General features: G+C 41.4%; 1 protein-coding gene across 5 annotated transcripts in view; it reads left to right on the top strand.

Moving 5' to 3' along the window:
- HECTD4 (HECT domain E3 ubiquitin protein ligase 4) overlaps window positions 1-13,863 on the top strand; it is a 152,092-nt gene that overhangs the window by 37,626 nt on the left and 100,603 nt on the right. For all 5 annotated transcript variants that reach the window (XM_024567078.3, XM_024567080.4, XM_024567077.4 and 2 more), the window contains exons 6-7: window positions 336-474; window positions 4,963-5,133. In XM_024567078.3, the coding sequence (XP_024422846.3) occupies window positions 336-474; window positions 4,963-5,133 (310 nt within the window). The remainder of the gene's footprint in view (window positions 1-335; window positions 475-4,962; window positions 5,134-13,863) is intronic.

Here is a 13,863-nt window from a genome sequence, read left to right as displayed (position 1 = left end):
AGTCTCTTCGTACTTGGGCTTGACATTGGATTAGCAGTAATTTTCATTTGGGGTATAAGATCTATGAATTGCTGCCAAAAGAAACCAGTTTGAGATCCTTTTATATATTTAATTAGACCTTTTTCCCAACTTTTTCTCCTTTCCAGTTTGTTGTGGGAAATGGATATTTGCCCTAGTTTGTCAGTCCCAAAGTTAATGTGATATATTCACTCTCCTTCAGATTGTTTGCATACTTAGTCATTTTTAAAAATCAAGTGGAAAGTGTTTGTCTGTTGTAGTTCGTTGGGGGGGTTCACACCCAGCCAGGTACCCAGCCTGTGTACCTTTCTTTCCAGAGGGTTTGTCTACTGCCGGAACGAGGAGCTGGAACCAGGATGGGTCGCTTTCGGCAGCGGCAGTCTTCTCCACCGGCCCGTATCTTTTGATAACAAACCTCACTCCCTTTTCCAGGTCATTGACCAGAACACCCTTCAGGTAAAAAACAGAAAACCAAGGCATTGTCTGTATATTCTGGAGACAGTAAGGGAAGTTCCTGACTTCGTCAGAAGTGATAATAACACAGCTGATGTAGCTTCCTGCCAGAGTGGCGTCCTTTGAATTGTTGGTGTCTGGGCATTCTGGTTTTTTTTGTCTAATGTCTTTTTTTTTTTTTTTTTAATATATTTATTGATTATGCTGTTACAGTTGTCCCATTTCCCCCCCACACTCCACTCCATCCTGCCCACCCCCCTCCCTCCCACATTCCCCCCCATAGTTCATGTCCATGGGTCATACTCATAAGTTCTTTGGCTTCTACATTTCCTACCCTATTTTTACCCTCCCCCTGTCTATTGTCCACCTATCATCTATGCTACTTATTCTCTGTACCTTTACCCCCCTCTCCCCCTCCCACTCCCTTATTGACAACCCTCATGTTCTAGTTGTTTGCCTAGTTTGCTCTCGTTTTTGTTTTATGTGTGGTCGTTAATAACTGTGAGTTTGCTGTCATTTTTACTGTTCCTATTTTTGATCTTCTTTTTCTTAGGTAACTCCCTTTAACATTTCATATAATAAGGGCTTGGTGATGATGAGCCTCTTCAACTTGACCTTATCTGAGAAGCACTTTATCCTCCCTTCCATTCTAAATGATAGCTTTGCTGGATACAGTAATCTTGGACGTAGGTCCTTGCATTTAATCTTGGGTAATGTAATTATGATGTGCCTTGTTGTGTTCCTCCTTGGGTCCAGCTTCTTTGGGACTCTCTGAGCTTCCTGGACTTCCCGGAAGTCTATTTCCTTTGCCAGATCGGGGAAGTTCTCCATTATTTGTTCAAATAAGTTTTCAATTTTTTGTTCTTCCTCTTCTCCTTCTGGCACCCCTATAATTCGGATGTTGGAACGTTTCAAGGTGTCCTGGAGGTTCCTAAGCCTCTCCTCATTTTTCCAAGTTCTTGTTTCTTCATTCTTTTCTGGTTGGATGTTTCTTTCTTCCTTCTGGTCCATACCATTGATTTGAGTCCCAGTTTCCTTCTCATCACTATTGGTTCCCTGTACATTTTCCTTTGTTTCTCTTAGCATAGGCTTCATTTTTTCATCTGTTTTTCGAATAGATTCAACCAAGTCTGTGAGCATATTGATAACCAGTGCTTTGAACTGTGCATCCGATAGGTTGGCTATCTCTTCGTCGCTTAGTTGTATTTTTTCAGGAGCTTTGAAGTGTTCTGTCATTTGGCCATTTTTTTTGTTTGTTTGTCTTGGCACGTCTGTTACTTTAAGGGGCGGAGCCTTAGGTGTTCACCCGGGCGGGGTAATGCTGGTCGCTGCGCTGTGATGCTGTACGTGGGGGCGGGGCCGAGAGGGAGCAATGGCGCCAGCTTCACTCTCCTCCGGATTTCAGTCTTTCACTCCGCTACCCACAATCAAACTGGGCCCCTCTGGTGCTGGTTCCCGAGTAAGTGGGCCTGTGCACACTCTAGGCCCCTGTGGGTCTCTCCAACAACCTCTCCTGTGAGGCTGGGAGTCTCTCCTGCCGCCCCAACCCCCAGGGGCGCTTTCAATCAGAGGTTTGAGGCTTTATTTCCCCGAGCTGGAGCCCTGGGTTGCGCAGCGGTCTGCTTCTCTGCCTGCCGTTCGTCCAGTTTATCTGTGGGCGAATGTGGTGCCGCAAGGTGCTACCCGCCACTCTGCCTGCCCCACTCTCCGCCACTCTGAGTCCGGCCCTCTGGGTTTATCTGTGCAAATGTGGGACCGCAGGGTCTGCTAGTGCTCGGACTGCCTGCGCCATTTGTCCCACACTCCGCCAGTCTCAGTCCCGCCACAGCCACTCGAGTCCTCTCCACCCCAGTGCCGTCTCCGCCCCTCCTACCAGTCTGGATGAATGATTATTTTCTGTTTCCTTGGTGTTGGTCCCCCTTGCTGTTCGATTCTCTGTCAGTTCTGGTTGTGCGAGGAGGCGCAGTGTGTCTACCTACGCCGCCATCTTGGTTCTCCCTTGTCTAATGTCTTAGAGTTTTCCCACATGATTTGTGTGAATGTGCTCCCTAAGAGTTTGTAAGGCCAACAGCAAGCTTTTTTTTGTTATTGAAAAAAATTCTAGAGAGTCAGAGATATATAAATACTAGCTGCTTGGTATTGTTTTGTTTTTTTTTCAAACCAGATCTATTTTGGGAAGGCATCACTTCCCTATTCAATTTGTTCTAAACAGCCTTCTGTGGGAATGGGAACTTTGAAATGAGTTTAGCTGAAAATCATTGTATGGATTAAGAGCTCATCTTTAGTGCTCTCATAGCAGTCCATCAGGACACATGCTACATCATACTGAAGTTACCTGCTCCTGTGTCTGACTCCTCCCCAAGACCGTGCACACCTTTTGGTCCAGACCCTGTCTCACTCATCTTTGTGTCCCTAGAATGTAATGCAGTGCCTACATTTGATTGATGGTGATAATAACAAGTACCGAGTCTCTCCCTGTGCCAGGTCCTGATCTAGGTAATTTACGTACACTTGTGAGGTGTAACTATGACAGTTTCATTATAAAGATGAGGCAACTGAAGCTAAGCACATTGCAAGCAGGCAGGCAGTGTTTATTGTTGAAGAAATGAATGTAGCTCAGAGAGATTAAGTAACTTGTCAAAGGTCACACAATCATGGCAGCACAAAAAATTGAATGCATGATTCTTAGCTCTAGAGTTTGAGCTTTTTTTTTTTTTTTAAAGATTTTGTTTATTTTTAAAGGGGGGGGGAGAAAGAGTGGAAGAGAAACATCACATCAATGTGTGGTTGCCTCTCATGCGACACCCCTACGCCCCAACTCCGGGGACCCGGTTTGCAACCCAGGCATGTGCCCTGACTGGGAATTGAACCAGTGACCCTTTGGTTTGCAGGCCAGCACTCCATCCATTGAGCCACACCAGCTAGGGATAGAGTTTGAGCTCTTTACGCTACACTTTTTTGTCCTTCAACCAAAGTTGAACTGAATGGTTAGAGTACCCATCTGTGGACTGAGTGCCCTGATAGTATTACATCCAAGACTCAAGCGGGATGTTACATTTCTCTTTGTCACTCAGTTGTGTCTTTCCTGGAGAACAGAGACTGAGTCTTGTTTACCCATTGTGTCTCCAAAGCACATCGTTAGTGCTTACTAATTGTTATTGAGTAAAATGAACACATTAGCAAACAGATGCCCAATTGCCTTTGTTTCTTTTCACTAATGCAGACAGATGAGAATATCTCCTATATTTATTTGAAATAGAGTTATTAGCCTGGGAAATAAACAGATGTTAAATCTTGGAACATGATTCACATTTGAAGTGATGTCACTTTCCTCTGTGCTATTGTAAAAACTTTGATGTTGTCCAAGAAAGCAGTGTGGTCATTAACTGGATCTGCGCATCAGAGCAATTTGGAGCTAGCTTAGGCCAAGCAGTAGCTGTCAGCTTTCTAAGTCACCTGGCACTATAAATGTCAGAGTGGTTGCAGCAACTAGAGACTTTTAACTTTTGAGATAGATAAAACAAGCCTGGGAAAAAGTTCATGTGAAATGAGTTCAGGGGTCAAAGTCATCTTAGGAAAACTAGTGACTCACCCAAAGAGGTGGAGTTTTTACTGTTCCCTGAAGGCATCTGACTTTCTCTAGTTATTTTTATGTTGGGATTTTCAGTTCTGCTCCTACTCTTGGATTTTTTTTAAAAAACCAAGTCAGCAGTTTTCTTGGTTCTCATTTTAAATGCTTTTCTCTGGCAGTAAAAATTAGTAGTAACTACACATTTAATGTGAAATGATGCAAAACTTATGCTAGAACCAAGGTGTGTGTAGTATTAGAAACACATGCCTTCGTATCTGACAGTGTTGGCGTTTGTCTGTCTCCTCCTGGTGGGTTTGGTGACGTTCAGTAAGCCCTCATGTGCTAAGTTAGAATCTCAGGTGTGCCCTCATTTAAAAAAAAAATGTTTAAACTTTTTTTCTCCTTTCCCATCCTCCTTTTCTGCTTTCCCTTTTGGCTTCCCTTTGTCCTTTCTTTTTCCCTCCCTCTCGTATTGATTGAATAGCTTTGAGTTAGAGTCTGAATTAAGTGCTGATGATATAAAAATGAATAAGATATAGTTCCTGCCCTTTAAGTATAATTAATAGTCTTAAATTCATTTACTAAGAATTTCAGAAAGTGATATTTCCCTAAAACTTTGTTTTTAATAAATGTTTGATAAAACCCATATGTATAGCAGATTCAAAGTATTTAGTAAATACATTTTTGAAAAATGTAATTTGAATTAATCTCAAATCTTTTTATCTGTTGCATGGCTGATTGTATGAACTTTTATATTTTTGTCATGTAATTTTTACATATTCTTAAAGATAAATGTCAGTTTTATTTTGACCAGGAAGCCTATTGAATTCTTATCTTGGAATTAATAGCATTAATGATGAACTGATACAGTTTATCAGAATTTACATGTCATACTGATGAAGTTTTCTTTTTGTGCCCAGGTGTGTCAGATGGTGCCAATGCCAGTGAATCACCTCCCTGTTGGCAGCACTATGAGTACTGTGCACCTTTCTTCAGATGGCACTTACTTCTATTGGGTGTGGTCTCCTGCCAGTCTGCATGAGAAAACACCTAAGGGGCACTCTGTGTTCATGGACGTTTTTGAACTTGTGGTAAGTCTCACTTCGTGTCTCCCTTCGTGTCTTTGCAGAGACATTTCTATTTGCTTTCTGTTTATATTGGTTTACAAAGGACCTAAGAAACTTGGAGTATGTGCAGTGTGTTCACCCTTACCTCAGATTGGTTTTTCTCTTGGCCCTCTTTGATGATTTCTTTGTTTGGAGTTGCATGACCAAATAAAGCCATGCTTTCTGAAGGTTAATGTGGCAAGAGAATGGAGATAACAGTAGTTCATTAATGTGTAGAGAGTAGAGTTTTCAGTAGAAAGTCTCATGGATCTTCTTGAAAATGTGGAACTGAATTACAGTAGCAAGATTGGGTCTTTGATAGATTTCGGGAGCCCCTGAGAGAGATGACCTTAAAATTGTGGGAAGGCAGTTGTCTATTCATCAGGTATTCGCTGACTGCCTACTGAGCCAGGCAGGGTTTTCTCCAGGTGGTGGGAATCCAGTGACAGACAAGACGGATAGGTTCCTTGTTCAAGTGGAGCTTGTATTCTAGCTGGTTGGGGGAGGGGGGCGGGGTTGGGTGAACAAATAAGAGAACAAGATAATTTTAGGTAGTTAAGAAAGAGCAGAAGTTAACCAGATGAAGAAGTTGGGAAGCAGGGTAGGGAACGTTCTAGGAAAAGGAGACCGACCGCAAGTGCAAAGGCTCTGTGGCAGGAGAGAGCACGAGTGTTTTAGGAAAGGGCAGTGAGCTGGAGTGGCTGGAATGCAGAGACAAGGAGAGCTGGGGACAAGAAGGGGCTGGGGCTGTGGTAATCTAGATCGGCACTAGATCTAGATTTAGCCCTATGTGGAATGTAAGTTTAAATAAATCCAAATGAAATAAATTTAAAACTTCAGTTGCTCAGCTGCATTAGCCACACTTCAAGGGCTCAGCAGCCCCTGTGGTAGGCTAGTGGCCACCATATTGAACAGCAAAGATACAGAACATTTCCATCATCGAAGACAGTTCTAGTGGACAGTACTTATCTAGATTGTATTTGCAGAGGCTTGTAAAGGAGAAAGGTCTGCGACCCAGCCTTGTTTTGTGATGTAATTTATAGCCCCCTTCTGGGAAGAAATGCACATTCCTGAAAAACGAAGCAAACATTGATGCCATTTTCTAATAAATTTTAATGAGGTTGAAACCTGTTCAGGGGAAAACCAGTCATCCATCCTGCCAGCTCACTGTCAGTCGGGATTCTAGTAACCTTCAACCGACGTTATTTTCCAGTTAGTTTCTCAGTATTCTCTAATCATTATCTTTCTTGTAAAATGGTTCTGCCAGAGTCAATGTTTGAATTGATCTGCAAGAGATTGTACAACTTGAACACGTATTTATAATTAAATTGTCAGAAAAGCTATTTGTTTTCTTTTTAAGCAGACTTACTTGCTGGTTAAATGATTTACATCTTTATCCAGTGAGTATTGGGGAATATGCTTTTCTTAAATTAAAAGAGATTGTATTCAAAGAGGTACATGCACATGGGTTAAAACTTCAGGTATCCTTCCAGGTCCATGCTAAGAAGTGGGAGTCCCTTGCCTCATCCCCTGGCCAGCTTTCCATTGCAGTCACTCTAATGGTTTCAGTTTTTTGTTCTTTGTGTCTCTAAGTAAATGGCTTACGTTGCTGCTTCTTGAATTATCAACTCCATATATTGTGTTGATTTTTTTTTTTTTTGCTGTTATTAATGAGGATTTGGCTGAATTCTTACTCTTAATTTCCTAACGTATTTATTTCATTTTAATTCCTCTTTTGGTTGTGTATAGCTTATAATTAGATATTTATTTCTTGTTCCTCAACTCTAAGCAATGTCTCTTATCCCCATACTTTTGGAGATGGAGCATCCCTTTTTGTCCTTCAGTGTAAGGAAAGCCAAAACTAACAGTGTGTGTAGGGGAATCTGGAGAGGAAGAGAGGTGCTTCACCCCCTCCCAGCCTTAGAGAGTCTTTGGGATTGGAGGCATCAGGCATGGTGCAGTGCCATGGTGAGCCGGGGTTAGAGGTTCAAGCTTATAAAAGGAACTGCCCCCCCCCCCTTCCTGGTGCACACAACATTTGTGCTTAGATGCTGTTTGCCCCGGCAAAAGACTTGACCTTGATTTTTCTGAGGAAACTGAATAACCCTGGAAAAAAGACCTTGATATACTGACATTGGGATTATTTAAGGAAAAGCCATGTGATGTGTTTCAGTAAGCAAGCCTCAGGCATATGTACAGCATTTCTGATTAGTGCTGAATAGTAAAATATATATATATATACACACACACACACAATAAAAAACAAAACAAAACAAAAAACAACCCTACAAGTAAACCCCAAAACTTTGGACAGGTATGTGTGTGGAAGGGAGGAAAATAGGTTCAAAATGGTTGGCAAAATACTGATAATTATTGAAGCCAGGCAATGGGTATCTGGGGAACTCATTATACTGTTCCTCCTTCTTTTATGTACATTTAAAAATTATCCTAATTAAAAGCTTTAAAAATTATTGTAAAAGCAGACAACCAAAGATTTCTAGACAAATGAAGAAAGGCTCCAATTTGAAAATAAAAATAAACAAAATCAGAAAAATAGCTCGTAGAATAAAACTTTATAAATACTAACTACTCTGAGGTATGAGAAGATACTGCATTTGTAAAACAACAGGATGTAATGAAAAAGAAACTGTCAGAGAATGGGAAAGAGTTCTGGAAATTAAAAACTTCAGTTGTCAAAATTTAAAAATTAATAAAAGGGTTAAAGATAAGAAATTTCCTAGAGAAGTCAAACAAAGAAATAAAGAACAGTAAGTATGAGAGAGAAACTAAACGACATAGGGATATACTCCATCTAAAGTCTTACTAAGGAGTTCCAAAAAGAGGACAAGGAAGATAGAGAGGAAGACATAAAGAAATCATCCAAGAAGAATGTCAGACTAAAGGACGCTGGTGTCCGGATTAATGAAAAATGCCCACACATTACCCTGAAACTTCATGTTATGAGGAATAAAGAGCATTCTAAAGCTTCCAGAAATAAAATAAAATCTTGTACAAATGGTAAGTAGTTAGAAGAGCAGCATACCGTTCAATAGCATTACGGATGTAAAAGTGGAGCAGGGCTTTCAAAATTCTGAAGAAATTGATTTCCAACCTAGAAGTCAGTAGTCAGAAATATCAATCAAGTGTAAAGACAACATAAAAATATTTTTAGACATATAGTTATACAATCAAAAGCCCATACCTGCCCTGGAGGAAACAGAACAACTAAAATAGCCTCTTCCAGGGGCATGAAATAGAAAGGGAGGAAGGAGCCTGCTCTAGATTAAAAGAACAACCTTTGTATCATTTTTTGGAGTCTGAATCAAACCACTGTAAAAAAAAAAAAGGGCGGGGGGGGGGACAATTTGGAATTTGAATATAAAATGAATATTTGATGCAACCAAGGGGTTATTCTTAACTTATTTTTTAAAGTATAACGGCTTTGTGGTTATATAAGAAAATGTCTGTATTTTGAGAGACGCTTGGTGAAGGAAGTATTCGGAAGTGTAATTACATGGTGTCTGGGATATGCTTTAAAATGCGTGAGTGACAAAAGAAGCAGATAAACAAGTGTGGCAATACCTGTATTATTTATTGTTGAATCTGGATGATGGGTATATATGGAGGTTCATTATATTACTCTCTATTTTTGCATATGTTTGAAAATTTTTCTTATTAAATAAAAAAATTTCAAGTACCACTGGCAACTAGTTAAGCAGCTTCTAAAATGCTGACTTGGGAAGCTAAACATAGCTGTGTGGCTTACTGCCTATAGTACTTTCACAGGACGGAGCACTGTGGGCCATTGCGAAGTGTGAGGCAGATACGCAAGTACTTTTTATGTGCATATGCACAGACTGAAGTAGATTAATTTCCAAGCTACACTGGGTAGTACCAAGAGCTAGGCTGTATTTGCTACCTGCTGTGTGTTGAAAGTTGGGGTAGAGAAGCAGATTCTTTATGCAATTGTCCTTATGTTAACAGCTTTCCTTTCTCAACGGGTCATTTACTATAGTATAGAGATACATTTAGGGATATCCTGCCTTTAAAAAAACAACTCCCTTGACTCATACCTACCTCCACTCCCCTATTTTTGCTTCCCTTTACAGCAATACTCTTCAAAGAGTTTATTCTTACTGGTTTTTGTTCTTTCCTTTCTATTCTATCTTGAACTTGCTTTAGTCAGGCTTGTATCCTAATCATGCCACCAAAACAATTCTTCCCAAGTTCACCAGGGAATTCCCTCATTACTGACTTCAAAGTCAACTCTTCATTTTACTTGACCTGTTAGGAGTATTTAACATGGTTTATTACTCCCACATTCTTGAAACTTTTCTCTTCGCTTGTGGGACACCCATAGGACTTCTATTGCTGGTTGTTCCTACCCAGTTTCATCTTCCCTACTTCTCAACATTCTCGGGTGCCAGGACCTATTTTCAGGATCCCTTCTATCTGCTGTAACTCTCTCGTTGATCTCACCCTGACTTATAGCCTTAAACACCTCTGTATATATTGATGGCAGCCAAAGCCTGTCCCTGGAACTCCAGATGCGTATCGGTGTAGGTGTTTATTTGTATATGCACAGAATATGAGACTTTTCCTGCCCCTCCTTCAGGCTTTCCCATCTCAGTTAATGGCATCTGTGACCTTCCAGTGCTGGCCAGAGACCTTCGGTGTCACTCTCGATTCCCCTTTTTATTCCTTCCCAAATGCTATGAATGTCCAATCAGCAGATGCTGCCTGCTCTACCTTCAAAGTGTAAGCCAAATCTTACTTCCTTTGTAAAGGTACTACATAATCGGGCCCCCTCTTCACCTACCACTCTCTGCACCTACCGTACTCCCCCCTCTCATGCCACAGCTGGCCTCCTTGCTGCTGACATGCAAAAGCACCCAGCGTGCTCCCACCTGGGAAACTTTGTGCTGAGACATTGGCCTGTAGATAACCACATGGCTTGTTCTCTTACTTTCTCAGGTCTCTGCTGAAATATCACCTTATCAGAAAGACCTTTCTTATGATGCTCCATAAAGTATTTTATATAAAATAAAATCCTGTCTTTTTTTAATCTCTTTTGCCCTTTCTTTCTTTTTTTTTTTAATATTTTATTTATTTACTTTTAGCAAGAGGGGAAGGGAAGGAGAAAGAGAGGGAGAGAAACATCAATGTGAGAGAGATACATCAATTGGTTACCTCTCACATACCCCTAACTGGGGACCTGACATGCAATGCAGGCATATGCCCTGATTGGGAATTGAACCGGCGACCCTTTGGTTCACAGGCTGGCATTCAGTCCACTGAGCCACACCAGCCAGGACTAAAATTGTATATTTTTAAGGCATAAAATGTAATGATTTGATGATATATGTATATATTGTGAAAGTACCACAATCAAGTTAGTTAACACATCCATCACCTCATAGTTACCATATTTATTTGTGTGTGTGTATGTTGAAAACATTTAAGATCTATTCTCTTAGCAGATTTCAAGTTGATAATACAGTATTATTAACTATAGTCCCATGCTGTACATTAGAACCCCAGAACTTATTCATCTTCTAACTGGAAGTCTGTAGACTTTGACAGTCTCCCTCACCCTGCAGCCCCTAGCAATCATCACACTACTTTCTCAGTTTGTAGGCCGGCACTTAATCCAATGAGCCACACCAGCCAGGGTGAATTCAACTTTTTTATTTTCCAAATATTTTTGTGAGCTCATGCAGTATCTGTCTTTCTCTGTCTCACTTGTTTCACTTAACACAGTGCCCTCAAGTTTCATTCACATTATCATAAATGGTAGAGTTTCTTTCTTTCTTTTTTAACCCTCACCCAAAGATATGTTTATTGATTTCAGAGAGAGGGAGGAAGAGGGATGTCATCCATCCTGACAGATAAGTGGCCAACCATCCCAGTTTGCCCAAGACTGCGATTTCTTAGGACATGGGACATACAGTGCTAACACCCAGACAGTGCTGGGAAAACTGGAATGGCTGTACAATCCAGGAGGAGGGAACAGCAAGTCCAAGGCCTAGAGTTAGGAGAAGCGTGGGCATTTGGAGGAGCGACAGAATCCAGAGAGAGATGGAGAAGAGAGAAACTAAATGAAACATCTGTTGCCTCCTATACATATCCCAACTGGGGATCGAACTTACAACCTAGGTATGTGCCCTGGCCAGGGATTGAATCTGCAACCTTTTGGTGCATGGGACGATGCTCCAACCAACTGAGCCACGCAGCCAGGGTACAAATGGTATCATTTCCTTCTTTATGGCTGGATACTGAAATTCATAATACATTTTGGTTCCTAAATAGTGTAAATATTTGTTATATAGATATGGCTAATGATAATTATTGGAAAGAATTATGATTTCACCCAGGTACTTGGAAATACTGATAAGTTTTAGTAAGTTATGTTGTTTTAATGTTTTAAAAGTACTGTTTAAAAAAAAATAGGTGATAAATTCACAGCTTCAAAACTCAGACGGTACCGAAGTCTCTCACCTACTGTACCCTGCCTCCTAGCCCAATTTCCCTCCCCATAGACAAGTTATGTTACATTTTCTTTTTCCCAAGGATAATACAAGCACATACAAGCAGACAGGCACATATATTTTTGTTTTTCCTTTTCTGTTTTCCCACAAATGGTGATTGATTATACACATTCTTCTGCATTTTGCTCAAGTGGAGTGATGGGGGATAAAGTTTGAGAGGTAGCCAGGGCCATTCTTGAAGGGCCTTGTAAGGTATTTGGACTTTATTCCAAGTGACATGGGAAGCTCTTGGAGAGTTTTGAGCAGGATCTGATTTTGAAAGGTCATTATAGCTTTTGGTTCAAGAATAGACTACAGCAAGATTTGAAGACTCTTAAAGAGACTAAACAAGTATAGAAGAGGCCATTTATATAATCAGAAAAGAAATTATATATTTTGGAATCTTGAACACTACCAGTGTTATTCCATTGTGTCATTTTTCATGAAAAAGCGGCTGAGTTTAACCTGTAATCTAGGCCTCTTGGTGCCTAGGATTGAGGGAAAACTAAAGGATCACCTAAAGTGAATAGGTATCAGAGAGTAGGAGCTAACTAACTGTGCCTGCTTCTCAAAAGGAATTCTTAGTGACTCAATGGAGTTAGATAATCAATCATTACTATATAAGGTAGACTAGATAAGTATAGTTAGAAGTATGATGTAAAGAAATGGCATGTAGAGAATGCCCTACCTAACTTACAAACTATTATTAATATAAAACCTCTAACATGTGGACCACAGATTTTCTGATATTGGGGGTATTTCAGTTACTTACTGCTGTTCCAACAAACCACCCTGAAGTAGTGACTTCAAGCAACCGCAGTTTATACGTTGACTGGGCTCAGCTGGGTGGTGGTTCCCTGCATGGGGAAGCTGAGGTCACACCAGTAGCTTCACGCAGCTTGGAGCTTGGCTGGGGCTGGAACAGTCAAGATGTCCTCTCATCTGCCAAGTCTCTCTACGCCTGACCTCAGTGATGTTGGCCGAACTTGACAGCACAGAGACTGGCTTTCTGATGGGAATTTTTCAAGAGGACAACTGCTTATCAAGCCTCTGCTTACACCATGCTTTGTAGTGGCCGGGCCCAGAGTCATTGGGGGAGGGGCCTGAACGACAGCGTGACTACCATGATGCCTCATGCACTGAGGTCACTAGTGTGAAATTCTACCACTTGGAGTCACAGGCCTTCGGAGGCTCCAAGACACTTAGAATTCTGGCATTTAAAACTAGAATAGTGAGGCCTGGAATCTCCCTGCCTGATGTGGTTACTTCTACATTGGACACATCCCTGCCTGAGAGCACTCTATAACTTTTACCCTTCCAGAGCACCCTTTTACATCTGCTTTGTTCTGAGAGTTCTTCTTGCCCCCATGTGAGCTCTATAAACTACTGTTCTTTTGTTTTTGTTTTTTAAGATTTTATTTATTTTTAGAGAGAGGGGAAGGGAGGGAGAGAAACATCACTCGGTTGCCTCTCGCACGCCCCCAGCCAGGGACCTGGCCCACAACCCAGACATGTGCCCTGACTGGGAATTGAACTGGTGACCCTTCACAGGCCAGCGCTCAATCCACTGAGCCACGACAGCCAGGGAGAACTGCTGTTCTTTAGATAGAGTTAGTGACAATTTTCCTACTATTTTATCCTCTTTATGTCCCTTCCTAAACACATGGACACACTAGGTTCCTTTTCTCCTTCTCCCTTTGGGTTTGTTTCCTTTGGACTATGATCTGGATGACTAGGATCCCTTCACTCGCTCGGTATTAATGTGGTTCCCACTAGTTGCTTTGTCTGGGCAGCAGGGTGACAGGCCTTTGTTTTCAAGGAGCTAACGTTAGAGTGTAGGGAGGTAGGCAGTAAGAAAGTAAATAAGAACGAAATCATTTCAGCTAGAGGTAAATGCTGGGATGAAAATAAAGCAGGAGAATGTGACAGCGAGTAGGGGAAGCAGGGAGCTACTTTAGTCGGCCTGTCTGAGAGTGCCTTTCTAAGTGAGGAAGGACATTTGAGCTGAGGCCTGAATGATAAGCAGCCATCCATCCTGACAGATAGGTGACCAACCATCCCAGTTTGCCCAGACCTCAGATTTCTTAGGACATGGGACTTTCAGTGCTAACACCCAGACAGTGCTGGGCAAACTGGAATGGCTGTACAATCCAGGAGGAGGGAACAGCAAGTCCAAGGCCTAAGTGAG

This window comes from Desmodus rotundus, chromosome 7, assembly GCF_022682495.2.
Source record: "Desmodus rotundus isolate HL8 chromosome 7, HLdesRot8A.1, whole genome shotgun sequence".
Taxonomy (NCBI): Eukaryota; Metazoa; Chordata; class Mammalia; order Chiroptera; family Phyllostomidae; genus Desmodus; species Desmodus rotundus.
This window is presented reverse-complemented; position numbering and strand designations above follow the sequence as displayed.